General features: G+C 44.7%; 1 protein-coding gene across 2 annotated transcripts in view; it reads left to right on the forward strand.

Moving 5' to 3' along the window:
- Nucleotides 1-16,099, forward strand: part of ADPRM (ADP-ribose/CDP-alcohol diphosphatase, manganese dependent) — a 165,818-nt gene that overhangs the window by 53,888 nt on the left and 95,831 nt on the right. Inside the window, exon 1 of one of the 2 annotated variants that reach the window (XM_053710689.1) lies at nucleotides 12,661-12,809. The exons of the other annotated variant lie outside the window; for it this stretch is intronic. Within the exon in view, the coding sequence (XP_053566664.1) occupies nucleotides 12,799-12,809 (11 nt within the window). The 5' untranslated portion in view covers nucleotides 12,661-12,798. Of the gene's footprint in view, nucleotides 1-12,660; nucleotides 12,810-16,099 lie in introns of those variants that run through there. 2 annotated transcript variants of the gene reach the window in all.

The following is a 16,099-nucleotide window of genomic DNA, read 5'->3' on the forward strand; positions in this document are numbered from 1 at the left end:
ATGTATTTAAAATCCTCTTGGATCTGGCATTCTAATTAAGCAAAAGCATTTGGCTAACATTTAACACACCTTCATGAATCAGAAGATAACAAAAGCATGGGTCCAGTATCTACCTCTTAACAGGAAATTACCTGGGGGCTTTATCAACAGAACAAAGAGAACTGTTGTTCCAACTCAAATCAATGGAGTCCCATTGTCTAAGATTTTGTTTATGCTTTGGTGGATGGAATTACAAACAAATGGGCCCTCACTCATATGTTAATGAGAAGCCTGCTGGTTTAAGTGACCACAAATCAGATCACTCCCACAAGCAAAAGACAAATGTTTGATAGGAAAAGAAATACAATTTTGAAATGTGAGAAGCTAAAAGTCTGAATTGTATATATTAAAAAACTATTACATCAAATTGTATTCCAATGCTGTACAAATAATTAACTGATAACCTGTGTATATAATGTACCACATTTGAATGTATAGATAAGTTAAATTTGGACTTAAGTATATGCAATAACCAGTATGATATGTATGTATATGTGCCTGTTTGTGTATGTATGTATGTATATGTATATATATATATATATATATATATATATATATATATATATATATATATATATATATATATATATATATATATATACAATATTAAATAAGAATGTGTGGTGGTGCACAATTTTTTTCTCAAATTCCAACACTCTCTAAACTGTGCTGGTTGCCCCAAATAATTTACAATACCATGAGAAAGAAGGATTGAGCGAAATAGACGGTCAATCAAAGAGGGACACAGGCCGCACTTAGTTAATCAGAGTTTTTATTACTATGTAGCTCTGAACAACCAACAATCAGGACGTCTAACCTCCACCCTATTCCTTTTTAAACCGGAATACACACCCAATAAAATACACAGGTATTGGAACAGGCTGGCCAGCTCATGTATGATTAATATTCTTATCAAACTCACATACACCATATACAATGTATTAATTTAAACTGCAAATAAAACTGAGGGGAAGAGATTTAAACTATATATCATCATAGTCCGTATGTTGTTACGGGGCCCCAAAGTTGCAGCTGTTATAAGCAAAGTAGATGTTCAATTTCCAGGCTCTTTAGTGTATACACACACTCTGGTTCTAAACACAATTCCTTTACACCAACACGATGTAGCAGCTTGATTGCAAAGTTCATACTTGTTACTTCATACTGTGAACAAACTTGTGAGTGATATGCATGCGGTCTCTTAGAAGATAAACGCACAATGTACCCTGGCGGGACAGACCCGGCTGTCAGCCGCAAGACTTCAAAGCCAAAACAAAGGACGATTTACTCAGTACCTGTTTTGCAGTTTAGGCGATTAAAGAGTCTTTGTTACCGCAATTGGGCTGCTTCACTTGCTTACCGCCATGTACCCTTCAGCGTTTCCCTGTGAAATCCGAATGCCGCTGGCTCTGTTCTCAGCTGTTCACCTGTCGTGCTTACTCAATCATGACGCATTTCTCCCCTCCCACATAGGGCTGAATGTCGGGGCCTCATCAGATGTGTTTCTTAGGGGGTGTGTATCAGGCTTTATATTGCCATTGGTTACTAAAACCTCCCCCTCTCTTTCGCAGCACAATCTTACCTTCACAGCTTTAAAATAAAACCGTGTCTTCTAACCGGTGTCAAAACCGCATAAAAAAGGAACTGATCATTATTATTTACATTATATACAAACAGCTATACATGGCTTATGCAAACAAAGAGTTATATTACAACATCATATAGATCCTTACAGTTTTATAGTGATATGGTGATAAAAACACCTCCCCAACTAGATCCATTGCTTTTTAGCTACATTTTAGAATCTAGTTCTGATTATATTGCCATTATAATAATTTTTATTTGGAGAGAATTACCTAGTGGTAAGTTCACTAACCTGCATAGTTATACAGTGTAAAAAACCCTGATACACCTTTAATATCACTACTTTCTTTTTACAATCTAAACATGTTGGTCCAAAGTTAACCCTATTTGCTTCTAAGCATATGTTCTTACTCTGTCTTGTCTCTATACATTTTAGAGCTTTAAATACAGAAAGTTACTACAAAAATGTGCATACTCTATTTTTTCATTTAAGCCAATTGGACTTAAGGTATTTAGCCTAAAAATCCACCTTGACTCATGCTGCAAGATTATTCTATCTAAATGGCCACCCCGTCTATTCTGTTTCAATTGTTCAATTCTCATAATTTGCAACTTCGTGTGATCTGAATTGTGATAGAGTTTGAAGTGCCTTGCTACTGGACTATCTGTGTCCTCATTTTTTATGTTGTCTCTATGCTCTCGGATTCTACTTTTGAACTCTCTAGTAGTTTTCCCTACATAGAATTTGGGACATGGACAATTAAGCAGATATATTACATTTTTAGAGGTACATGATATCCTCTCTCTTACATAATACACCTTACTCCTGGTCGGAGTGCTAAATGTGGCAGATCTTTTGACAAATGGGCAATAAACACAGTGTCCACAGGGTACACTGCCTGCTTTGTGTAGTGCTGCTGTTAACCAATTTCTGGTTTCCTCTTTTTTGAACTCGCTATGTACTAGCATATCCTTAATGCTTGGAGCCCTTCTAGCCGTTAATAGAGGATACTCTGATATGCATCCCTGAAGTGATGCATCATCAGATAATAAATGCCAATGGTTATTAAGGATATGTTTTAACTTGTTCCAATGCGAGTTATATTCCGTAATTAATCTCACTTGTGTATCACTGTTTGATTTCTTTTTGGAATATAAAAGGTCAGTTCTACTTGTTTTCCTTGCTCTCACCCATGCTTTTGTAACTATTTTTCGGGAGTAGCCCCTTGCTAGAAATCTGTCCGCCATTATTTTTGCCTGTTCTTCAAATACTTTTGTTGAAGAACAACATTGTTTAAGCCTTAGAAATTGGCCTATAGGCACACCTCTTTTCTGAGGCTCAGGGTGATGGCTATTTGTTGCTGTTTGTTTGCGATGAATGTTCGTATGCAGTATGTTATCTTGTTTTGTTATTTTTAAATCAAGAAAGATTGCACTGTCTGTACTGATGCTATATGTGAGGAACAAGTTTAGATCATTTTTATTCAGGATGTTAACAAAATCATGAACGGACTGTTCATCTCCCTTCCAGAGAACAAGTATGTCGTCCACGAACCTCAACCAGAGTATGATAAGAAGCCCCGGAAGGAATGAATTGAGAGCAGGGGCATGTGACCACACTACAGGCCAATAGCAGTGGGTTGCTAGGCAGTATTTTGAGGAGGAGGAGCGAGTATAAATATTGAGGGTTGTGAGGCGGAAGCCAGCATCAGTTCCCTTGTGAAGCGGGAAAAGCTGACAGGCAGAATGGAGAGCGTGAGCCTTTTGCTGGAACAGGTAAAGACCTTGGTAGCGGAGAAGGGTGTTACCTGGCTCCAGCAGAGGCTCTTTTCAGAGGACAGCGGTTCCGGTGCAGGGTCGTCGACAGTCGAGCCAGCAGGAACATCAGGTCAGGAGCAGTGCGGTCGGCTGGTGAGGCGGATGAAGCCGCCGGTGCGGCTTAGTCCGGATGACAGGAGGGGAGCTTTGGGTCAAGGGAGGCCTGATACGGCCAGAGGGGGAGGTAGCGGAAAGTCGGGAGGCAAGAGAAGGGCTATGGAGGAGCTGCGCACCTCTCCAGTGTCAGCAGGGAGTAGGAGGGGAACACTGAGGCCTAGGTTGCTGGGGACGAGCGTAGGCAGCGGGGAGGGGGGAGTAATGGTGACGCATGAGGTTTGTTCGGGGAGCAGGGAGGATGCGGTGGCAGTCGCCAGGAGCGGTATAAGTAAACAGGGGGTTGAGAAGGGGGGGGGATGGCTCGGTCTTAGAGGGGGCTAGTGTGAATAGAAGGAGAGGGGGGGAGGGGATATGTGGGAATGTGAGAAATGGTAGGGGCGTTGGTGGAGCAGGTGTAAACTTAGGGAGAAGTGAGGGGAGGGATAGGGAAACTGTAGGTGCTGCGTGTGGCAGCGGAGGAATTGGAGGGAACATGAGGGAGAATAGTGGACGTAGTTTGGGCAGGGGAAGAGGAGGTATTGGGAAGGGGCAAGCTAAGGGGAGAGGAAAAAAGGTAAAAGAGGTAGGTGGAGGAAGGGGAGCTGAGGCGAACAGGGCTGGCAGGCATAGTGCAGGGGGAATATCAAGTGGGATTGGAGAGGCCGTTGAGGTTTTGGTACAGGATATAAGGGAAAGGGATAGGGTTACAGGGGGTAGGGGGGATGGGGAGAATAGGGGTAGAGAGGCTGTAGGGGGCAGGGAGAACAGGAGTGGGGGTAAAAGGACTGAGAAAAGGAATAATGTGGAAGTGAATGATTGTGTTTCAGAACCGGAGGAGTCGGACGGCGTCCCGGTGGAAAGGCCGGGGTTGCCTGCAGTGCAGTCTTCATTACAGGAGCTGGAGGAGGACGTCCTGTGGATGAATGAATCTTACAGTGACTTCGCGGGTGAAGAATTGCAATTGGGTCAGCAGTCGGAACCGGAGAGTTCGGCACAGGTAGGAGAGATGGCTACTTTAATGCAGCTGCTCAATTCTCTGGTGCCTGGGGGGGGGACAAATAAATCAGAGTGAGGAAATAATTGGGGGAATGAGGGAAGAACGTGAGAGGGGCAGGGGAAGAGAGAAGGAAGACACTAGGAGGCAGAGACATCATGTTAATCATTCTCCACAGAGATCAGGTGGACAGAGCAGAAGGGACAGGAGCAGGAGCAGAGGGGCACGGCGGAGGGAGAGATCTCGGACGCCAAGGATAGACTACAGGGAGCGGGAAAGGCATACGTCCCCCACATGGGGCAGGCGGGATAGAGATCGAGAACATACACGTAGAAGGGAAATCTCTATGTCTTATAACATTGATGATAGGGGGAGAAGGTCTGCAGGTGACAGGGCGGAAAGGAGAAGAGAGGATACAATAGTGGTGCAGGAGCCTGTGTCAAGGACGCTAGGTGAGACGGCGGGTTCCCTGCAGGGGGGGAAAGAAAAAGTAGAGTCGGGGGGAGTGTATGAGACGGTGATGAAAGGTCTGAAGGAGCTGGTGGCTCAATTAGAAGATAAAAAGAAAGTTGGGGGTGATGTGGGGACAGCAGCGGGAGCATGGATACCGGCAGTGAAGGAGGTTAGTGTACCGGTGGTCGGAACCCATTCGGGGAGTGGGGTAGATAAAGGAGGGTCGGTGCCGGTTACAAGCGGTGAAGTGTTAATTGTGGCGGATCAAGCCTTGCGTAGGCCTTGCTTGTGCTCAGTTGGACCACTTGGGATCCATCTGAGTAAAGAGGTTAAAGAAAAGATATGGAAACGTGAGTTTGTTGAGATCTTTTCATTGTTGCCGTTGGACCACTTTATCGAGATAAAGGAAGATCCAAAAGGGGAACAGGGCAAAAAGGAAGAGGAGGAGAGAAAGAAAAAGTGGAGGAAATTACCAAAAACTTTTTCAAACTGGACGAGGGCCTTTTGCATACTAGCCAGCGTGATCGGGGAGAAATTCCCCGAGCAGAGCTCGACTATGTTTTGCTATTTTGATGAAATATCAGGGGCTCAGAGGACATATGGGGGTCTTGCCTGGTGGCGGTACGATGAACAGTTCCGCCAGAGGCTGGCGGTACGACCAGAGATGCGGTGGGACGACAGGGAGATGGGGGTGTGGTTGGAGTTAATGACTCCTTTGAGGGGGCAGTCCTTTCGGAGTGGAGGAACGGGGGCTAGTGGAACGACCGTGGGGGCCACATCGATGGCAATTAAAAAAGGCCTCTGCTTCCAGTTTAATGAAGGGGTGTGTAGGTTCGGAGGGGCGTGCAAATACAAGCACGAGTGCTCAGGATGCGGAGGTGCGCACTCTGGGGCAAAATGTTTCCGGAAAGGAAAAGGGAATGGAAAAGGAGGTGAGGGTGCTGCTACGGGCTCGGACCCCGGTGAGGGTAAGAGAGATGGCCCCGTGGCTAAGTCAATACGGTAAGACAAAGGGTAGAGCGGGGGATGCGGAGCTGTTACTGACGGGCTTCAGTTCTGGATTTCGTATCCCGTTCGAGGCTTCAATGGGATCGGGAGTCCCTGGGAATTTAAAATCGGCTGAGCAATTCCCAGAGGTGGTTCAAGTTAAATTGGAAAAGGAGGTTGCATTGGGGAGAATGGCGGGCCCCTTCAAGGACCCTCCATTCCCGAATTTGAGGGTGTCCCCACTTGGGGTGGTCCCAAAGAAGACGGAGGGTCAATTTAGAATGATTCACCACCTGTCTCATCCTAAGGGCGCATCTGTTAACGATGGGATTGACCCGTCTTTGATGGCAGTACGTTACGCTTCATTTGATAAGGCGGTGAGTGTGGTCAGGAGAGCGGGAATTGGAGCTTTGTTGGCAAAGGTGGACGTGGAGGCAGCCTTTCGGCTTTTACCAGTCCATCCGGTGTGTCATCATTTATTGGGTTGCCAATTTCAAGGGGAATTTTTCGTTGATCTGTGTTTACCCATGGGATGCTCCATATCCTGTGCGTATTTCGAAAAATTTAGTACTTTTGTGGAATGGGTGGTGAAGAAAAAGGCGGGCAGGTCATCGATGGTCCATTATTTGGATGATTACTTGTTTGTGGGGGAAGCTGGTTCTGGAGTTTGTGAAATGTTGTTGAAAACATTTGTTGAAGTGGCTGAGCAATTCGGGATTCCGATTGAAGTTGAGTTTTCTGGGGATCCAGATTGACTCAGTCTTGATGGAGTGCTCGTTACCTTGGGAAAAGGTGGTAGATCTGAGATTGGTCATAACTGGGATGCTTGGGAAGGGGAAAGTGTCGTTGCGAGAGGTTCAATCGCTACTGGGCAAGCTTAATTTTGCCTGTAGGGTGATCCCAGTTGGAAGGGTTTTTGGAAGGCGTCTGGCATTGGCTACGGTTGGGGTGAAGGAACCACACCACAGGATCCGGCTTTCAAAGGAATTGAAGGAGGATCTAAGAGTGTGGTTGATTTTTCTGGAGGAGTTCAATGGGCGGTCGCTCATTCAGGAGGGGCCGGTATCTGATGAGATGTTGCACTTATACACAGATGCTTCAGGAGCACATGGCTTTGGGGCATATTTTGATGGCAGATGGTGCGTGGATACATGGCCTGAGGTTTGGAAGGAACAAGGTCTAACCAAGAACTTGGTTTTTCTAGAATTGTTTCCGTTGGTGGTGGCTGTGATGGTTTGGAATGGTGAGCTGAGGGACAGGAAGGTGACTTTCCACTCTGACAATCTGGGAGTGGTATTTGCGATTAACAAGATGACAGCGAAGTCAAGGCCAGTGATTCGGCTTCTCCGAGTGTTTGTCCTGGAATGCTTGAGGGGGAATGTGTTTTTTCGGGCGGTGCATGTACCCGGGAAGCAAAATGTGATTGCTGACTCTCTTTCCCGGTTACAGTGGCAGAAGTTTCGGGAAGCAGCCCCGGAGGCGAAGTTGGATGGGGAAGAATGCCCAAGGGCTTTGTGGCAGATGGACTTCTTAAAGGATTGAAATTGGTGAGAGGGGCTTTAGCCCAGAGTACGTTAAGAGCTTACGTGCCGGTATGGAAACGGTGGTTTTGTAGACTGCACAGGGATGGGATCAGGCTGTCAAAAGAGGATTGGGTGTGGTACTTGGTTGATTGGGTGCAGGAATGGAAAGAGGCGAAGATGTCAAAATCCATGGTGAATCGTCACGTGGCGGCGTTAGCCTTTCTGTTTAAGCTGATGGGATGGGTCGATTTAACAAAGGAGTTTTGGGTAAAATTGGCGGTGAGAGGTGTTTGTAGAGGTGGAGCTAAGGGGGATAAAAGACGTCCACTGGTATTTGGTTTACTATTAAAGATAGTTGGGGCTTTGGAGGAGGTGTGCAATTCTAAGTTTGAGTATTACTTGTTCCGGGTGGCTTTTGTTTTAGCCTTTTTCGGGGCTTTTAGAGTGTTGGAATTGGTTGGGGCTAATAGAAAGGACAATGGCGGTATTGGGTTTAGTGATGTGGTGATATCAAGGGAGGAAGTGTCCATTTGGCTTAGAAAATCTAAAACAGATCAGGAGGGTATGGGCCGCTTAATCAAGTTATTTGCTATCGGGGGTGTTTGTTGCCCAGTAGGTTCACTGGTGGATTATCTTAGGATCAGGCCTAGTGGTGAGGGCCCTCTTTTAAGGCACGAGGATGGAGGAGCATTGTCAAAATATCAGTTTGTGGCGGTACTTAAAAGGGCTTTGTCCGTGGCTGGGGTGAACCCAAAAGACTTTGGAGGCCATTCGTTTAGGATAGGCGCGGCAACTGAGGCGCATGAATTGGGTTTGAGTGAGGAAGTTGTGAAAAAGGTGGGAAGGTGGAAGTCGGGGTGTTTTAAACGTTATGTTCGTCCTAACATGATAGTATAGTTTTGTTTTTATTAACAGGTCCAGTTCAGTGTTGGATAGTTGGACATTCTTTCATTTACTGGGCGAGAAAAGCTGCAGCAACAAAGGAAGGAGGAATCCAGTTGGGTCTTCCTCGGGAACAGGTTGGGGTAAAGTGGTTTGGGGTAAGAGGTCTCAAATGGGATGGGGTAGTGAGTACAGTGAGTAAGTTTGCCAGGTTGGTAGTACTGGGTAGGGATTGATTAATGATTGATGTTCCCTTATGTTAATTAAACCATCACTTCTTGCTTGATTCAAGAGGAAAATTAACTCATTGCATGATTTGTCATAATCTTGATGGGTAACCCTTTCATATTGCTCATTTTCAGACAACTGTCTATTTACTTCTTGTATATAGGCACTCTGGTCCTGAATAACAATATTACCGCCCTTATCAGATGTACTGGGTAGGGGTTGATTAATGATTGATGTTCCCTTATGATAATTAAACCATCACTTCTTGCTTGATTCAAGAGGAAAATTAACTCATTGCATGATTTGTCATAATCTTGATGGGTAACCCTTTCATATTGCTCATTTTCAGACAACTGTCTATTTACTTCTTGTATATAGGCACTCTGGTCCTGAATAACAATATTACCGCCCTTATCAGATGGTTTAAACACCAGATCTTTCTTTTTCATTAATTCCTGCTGAACAGCTGAGAACAGAGCCAGCGGCATTCGGATTTCACAGGGAAACGCTGAAGGGTACATGGCGGTAAGCAAGTGAAGCAGCCCAATTGCAGTAACAAAGACTCTTTAATCGCCTAAACTGCAAAACAGGTACTGAGTAAATCGTCCTTTGTTTTGGCTTTGAAGTCTTGAGGCTGACAGCCGGGTCTGTCCCGCCAGGGTACATTGTGCGTTTATCTTCTAAGAGACCGCATGCATATCACTCACAAGTTTGTTCACAGTATGAAGTAACAAGTATGAACTTTGCAATCAAGCTGCTACATCGTGTTGGTGTAAAGGAATTGTGTTTAGAACCAGAGTGTGTGAATACACTAAAGAGCCTGGAAATTGAACATCTACTTTGCTTATAACAACTGCAACTTTGGGGCCCCGTAACAACATATGGACTATGATGATATATAGTTTAAATCTCTTCCCCTCAGTTTTATTTGCAGTTTAAGTTGATACATTGTATATGGTGTATGTGAGTTTGATAAGAATATTAATCATACATGAGCTGGCCAGCCTGTTCCAATACCTGTGTATTTTATTGGGTGTGTATACCCATTTCAATTATTTATTTTTACCAGTGAAACCAATATAACATCTCAACATTCACAAATATACATTTCTGACATTCAAAAACAAAACAAAAACAAATCAGTGACCAATATAGCCACCTTTCTTTGCAAGGACACTCAAAAGCCTGCCATCCATGGATTCTGTCAGTGTTTTGATCTGTTCACCATCAACATTGCATGCAGCAGAAACCACAGCCTCCCAGACACTGTTCAGAGAGGTGTACTGTTTTCCCTCCTTGTAAATCTCACATTTGATGATGGACCACAGGTTCTCAATGGGGTTCAGATCAGGTGAACAAGGAGGCCATGTCGTTAGATTTTCTTCTTTTATACCCTTTCTTGCCAGCCACGCTGTGGAGTACTTGGACGCGTGTGATGGAGCATTGTCCTGCATGAAAATCATGTTTTTCTTGAAGGATGCAGACTTCTTCCTGTACCACTGCTTGAAGAAGGTGTCTTCCAGAAACTGGCAGTAGGACTGGGAGTTGAGCTTGACTCCATCCTCAACCCGAAAAGGCCCCACAAGCCCATCTTTGATGATACCAGCCCAAACCAGTACTCCACCTCCACCTTGCTGGCGTCTGAGTCGGACTGGAGCTCTCTGCCCTTTACCAATCCAGCCACGGGCCCATCCATCTGGCCCATCAAGACTCACTCTCATTTCATCAGTCCATAAAACCTTAGAAAAATCAGTCTTGAGATATTTCTTGGCCCAGTCTTGACGTTTCAGCTTGTGTGTCTTGTTCAGTGGTGGTCGTCTTTCAGCCTTTCTTACCTTGGCCATGTCTCTGAGTATTGCACACCTTGTGCTTTTGGGCACTCCAGTGATGTTGCAGCTCTGAAATATGGCCAAACTGGTGGCAAGTGGCATCTTGGCAGCTGCACGCTTGACTTTTCTCAGTTCATGGGCAGTTATTTTGCGCCTTGGTTTTTCCACACGCTTCTTGCGACCCTGTTGACTATTTTGAATGAAACGCTTGATTGTTCGATGATCACGCTTCAGAAGCTTTGCAATTTTAAGAGTGCTGCATCCCTCTGCAAGATATCTCACTATTTTTGACTTTTCTGAGCCTGTCAAGTCCTTCTTTTGACCCATTTTGCCAAAGGAAAGGAAGTTGCCTAATATTTATGCACACCTGATATAGGGTGTTGATGTCATTAGACCACACCCCTTCTCATTACAGAGATGCACATCACCTAATATGCTTAATTGGTAGTAGGCTTTCGAGCCTATACAGCTTGGAGTAAGACAACATGCATAAAGAGGATGATGTGATGTGTATATATGTGTATCTATGTATATTTTTATGTATATATGTGTATCTATGTATATATCTATGTATATATGTGTGTGTATCTATGTATATATTTATGTGTATATATATATATATATATATGTGTGTGTGTGTGTATCTATGTATATGTTTATGTATATATGTGTGTATCTATGTATATATTTATTTATATGTGTGTGTATCTATGTATATATTTATGTATATATTTGTATCTATGTATATATTTATGTATATATGTGTGTGTATCTATGTATATATATAAAACATGGAAGGGAACTGCACTCAAAGACCGGATCAGGTACACATTCTGTGACTCAGTAACATCCAGCCCTGGGTGCTAAATAGCACTCCAAAAAAGCTGTGATGTCACCAGAGCCACAGGCAGTTAACCCCAGTCCGGAATGGGTGCAAGAACCAAGGGAGATTACAAATAAAAAGTAATACAACACATAGAAACAGCCAGCACTCACCAGCTAGCTCACAGCTAAGATAAAATCACAACTGGAAAGGTTAGTCACCGTATCTATGTGTGTGTGTATCTATGTATATGTTTATGTATATATGTGTGTATCTATGTATATATTTATTTATGTGTGTGTATCTATGTATATATTTATGTATATATGTGTATATGTATCTATGTATATATTTATGAATATATGTGTGTGTATCTATGTATATATTTATGTATATATGTGTATATGTATCTATGTATATATTTATGTATATATGTGTGTGTGTATCTATGTATATATTTATGTGTATATATGTGTGTGTGTATCTATGTATATATTTATGTATATATGTGTGTGTATCTATGTATATATTTATGTATATATGTGTATATGTATCTATTTATATATTTATGTATATATGTGTGTGTGTATCTATGTATATATTTATGTATATATGTGTGTGTGTATCTATGTATATATTTATGTATATATGTGTGTGTGTATCTATGTATATATTTATGTGTATATATGTGTGTGTGTATCTATGTATATATTTATGTATAAATGTGTGTGTATCTATGTATATATTTATGTGTATATATGTGTGTGTGTATCTATGTATATATTTATGTATATATGTGTGTGTGTATCTATGTATATATTTATGAATATATGTGTGTGTGTATCTATGTATATATTTATGTGTATATATGTGTGTGTGTATCTATGTATGTATTTATGTGTGTATCTATGTATATATGTGTGTGTATCTATGTATATATTTATGTATATATGTGTGTGTGTATCTATGTATATATTTATGAATATATGTGTGTGTGTATCTATGTATATATTTATGTGTATATATGTGTGTGTGTATCTATGTATGTATTTATGAGTGTATCTATGTATATATGTGTGTGTGTATCTATGTATATATTTATGTATATGTGTGTGTGTGTATCTATGTATATGTTTATGTATATATGTGTGTGTATCTATGTATATATTTATGTATATATGTGTGTGTATCTATGTATATGTTTATGTATATATGTGTGTGTGTGTCACAACAAAGTTAATGCAGCACCTGTTTGCACAATATGGTAAAGTTGTATAACTCACACAAGTCCCACATATATATATAAGGTGCCTTGGAGTACCTCTCCCACCATAAATAAGGTCCGTAGGATCTTTGTTTTAAACCTCCGGTATGCACGCTACTGACAGATGCTGATTCTGGGGACCCACCTCTAATATCCTGCTCCGGATCCTCTCACGAAGGTGTCTGTGCGTTCACAGTATCCTGGAGGTCGAGCAGCCGTGTGGATCCCTACAGCGTGTCAGCGTGTGAGCGGCTGATCCGGGGAAGCGTGACGTCACGATGTGGAACAGGTGAACCAAATAGAACCAGGGAGAGTCCACAGCTTCAAGGACAGGTTTCACTGAATTGTAGCACCTTGTGGTAGAAACGTTTACTGCCAAATTGTCATCCGTGCCTTAACCATATCCAAAGGTATCAATGCGAAAGAAGAAAAACGTAGGCACCGGATGATTTTTCAAAATGCAAATGTCCTTTATTCAAGGTGTTTAAAATCACAACAACGGATGTGTAGGAAAAGCATAAACCTCAGGGCTAGGTGGAGTAGTGGTCACCCACGTACCCTAATGCTGACATGTTTCGGCAAAGGCCGTAATCATAGCTAAAGGGTAAGAGTAAGGCCTACCTTTTAAAAGAACAGATCACCTGTGATAGGTTAAAAACAAAACTGTTACGTGGTTGATACACACCTCCACCTGTGAGTCAATCTGTATACATATACAGCCCTGTTTGGAAATTAACTCCTTATAATCCACTATAACACATGCAAAGACAACTCGCAGATTTTAACTATATCAATAGAGCTTAAATAAGGTTGTTCACTATATATCTTATTGTGCACCTCTTCATATGAAAACATAAACAAATTTTACATAAGTCACATATATCCATTTGCTTTAACAGCATTATATTCAATTGAATCATTGCAAAGTAAATAGCTCTATACATAGATATCATTACGTGTCAGTCATGTGTTAAGAAATCTGGAACCATATTGAGTTATATTAATTTATATTAATGGTATAGAACGAGATTGTGTAAAGGGAAAATCTGAAAAATAATAATAATAATTACATAAATAATAAGAACCTTCATAAAATGAACTTGATTGCTAACTTAGTGTAAGTGAACTTCTGTACCATTTGCGATGATTAAATACAAGTCACCCTTTGTGACTATACATACATCATCCAATGTATACAGTATTGGTATTGTTCATACATATGGATACACAGGCTAACACCAGAAATTGATAAGATCATATTCTGAATTTAGCCCATTTGGCATTCTGGTGTGCAGCCTGTGTATCCAAAACACCTCTCTTTTGAGAAGCAAGGTGTCCCTATCACCTCCCCTGTTGTTTGTACCAACAACTTCAACAATCGTCCATGACAATGTCCCTGGATCTTTGTTGTGTTTAACCTTAAAATGGTTCACCAGGGGGGTGGTTATTGTACCCCTTTCAGTGGCGTCACTAGGGGGGGGCTAGGGGGGGCAAATGCCCCCCCAAGAAAATGGCTTGCCCCCCTGCCAGCCCCCCCACGAGCCCCGGCACTTTCATAATTCTTCAGGGACCAGGAGGAGTCAGGAGTATGTGTGAGAGAATATTTATAAATTGTGTTTAAAATGTTAAACTTTTATTGTGAATTTAATAGGGTATATTGCACAGCCGACCGGCGACCCCTGTTGACTGTGTTCTTCTAAACTCCTGATTTAATTTTGGAAGTCACACACCGGCCACAGACGCACCAGCAGCACAGCACTCAGCACATGCCTCAGCCTGCTCTGCACGCACCAGCAGCACAGCACTCAGCACATGCCTCAAGCCTGCTCTGCACGCACCAGCAGCACAGCACTCAGCACATGCCTCAAGCCTGCTCTGCACGCACCAGCAGCACAGCACTCAGCACATGCCTCAGCCTGCTCTGCACGCACCAGCAGCACAGCACTCAGCACATGCCTCAGCCTGCTCTGCACGCACCAGCAGCACAGCACTCAGCACATGCCTCAGCCTGCTCTGCACGCACCAGCAGCACAGCACTCAGCACATGCCTCAGCCTGCTCTGCACGCACCAGCAGCACAGCACTCAGCACATGCCTCAGCCTGCTCTGCACGCACCAGCAGCACAGCACTCAGCACATGCCTCAGCCTGCTCTGCACGCACCAGCAGCACAGCACTCAGCACATGCCTCAGCCTGCTCTGCACGCACCAGCAGCACAGCACTCAGCACATGCCTCAGCCTGCTCTGCACGCACCAGCAGCACAGCACTCAGCACATGCCTCAAGCCTGCTCTGCACGCACCAGCAGCACAGCACTCAGCACATGCCTCAGCCTGCTCTGCACGCACCAGCAGCACAGCACTCAGCACATGCCTCAGCCTGCTCTGCACGCACCAGCAGCACAGCACTCAGCACATGCCTCAGCCTGCTCTGCACGCACCAGCAGCACAGCACTCAGCACATGCCTCAGCCTGCTCTGCACGCACCAGCAGCACAGCACTCAGCACATGCCTCAGCCTGCTCTGCACGCACCAGCAGCACAGCACTCAGCACATGCCTCAGCCTGCTCTGCACGCACCAGCAGCACAGCACTCAGCACATGCCTCAGCCTGCTCTGCACGCACCAGCAGCACAGCACTCAGCACATGCCTCAGCCTGCTCTGCACGCACCAGCAGCACAGCACTCAGCACATGCCTCAAGCCTGCTCTGCACGCACCAGCAGCACAGCACTCAGCACATGCCTCAGCCTGCTCTGCACGCACCAGCAGCACAGCACTCAGCACATGCCTCAGCCTGCTCTGCACGCACCAGCAGCACAGCACTCAGCACATGCCTCAGCCTGCTCTGCACGCACCAGCAGCACAGCACTCAGCACATGCCTCAGCCTGCTCTGCACGCACCAGCAGCACAGCACTCAGCACATGCCTCAGCCTGCTCTGCACGCACCAGCAGCACAGCACTCAGCACATGCCTCAGCCTGCTCTGCACGCACCAGCAGCACAGCACTCAGCACATGCCTCAGCCTGCTCTGCACGCACCAGCAGCACAGCACTCAGCACATGCCTCAGCCTGCTCTGCACGCACCAGCAGCACAGCACTCAGCACATGCCTCAAGCCTGCTCTGCACGCACCAGCAGCACAGCACTCAGCACATGCCTCAGCCTGCTCTGCACGCACCAGCAGCACAGCACTCAGCACATGCCTCAGCCTGCTCTGCACGCACCAGCAGCACAGCACTCAGCACATGCCTCAGCCTGCTCTGCACGCACCAGCAGCACAGCACTCAGCACATGCCTCAGCCTGCTCTGCACGCACCAGCAGCACAGCACTCAGCACATGCCTCAGCCTGCTCTGCACGCACCAGCAGCACAGCACTCAGCACATGCCTCAGCCTGCTCTGCACGCACCAGCAGCACAGCACTCAGCACATGCCTCAAGCCTGCTCTGCACGCACCAGCAGCACAGCACTCAGCACATGCCTCAGCCTGCTCTGCACGCACCAGCAGCACAGCACTCAGCACATGCCTCAAGCCTGCTCTGCACGCACCAGCAGCACAGCACTCAGCACATGCCTCAGCCT

The sequence above is a fragment of the Bombina bombina genome, chromosome 1 (assembly GCF_027579735.1).
Source record: "Bombina bombina isolate aBomBom1 chromosome 1, aBomBom1.pri, whole genome shotgun sequence".
NCBI classification, from domain to species: domain Eukaryota; kingdom Metazoa; phylum Chordata; class Amphibia; order Anura; family Bombinatoridae; genus Bombina; species Bombina bombina.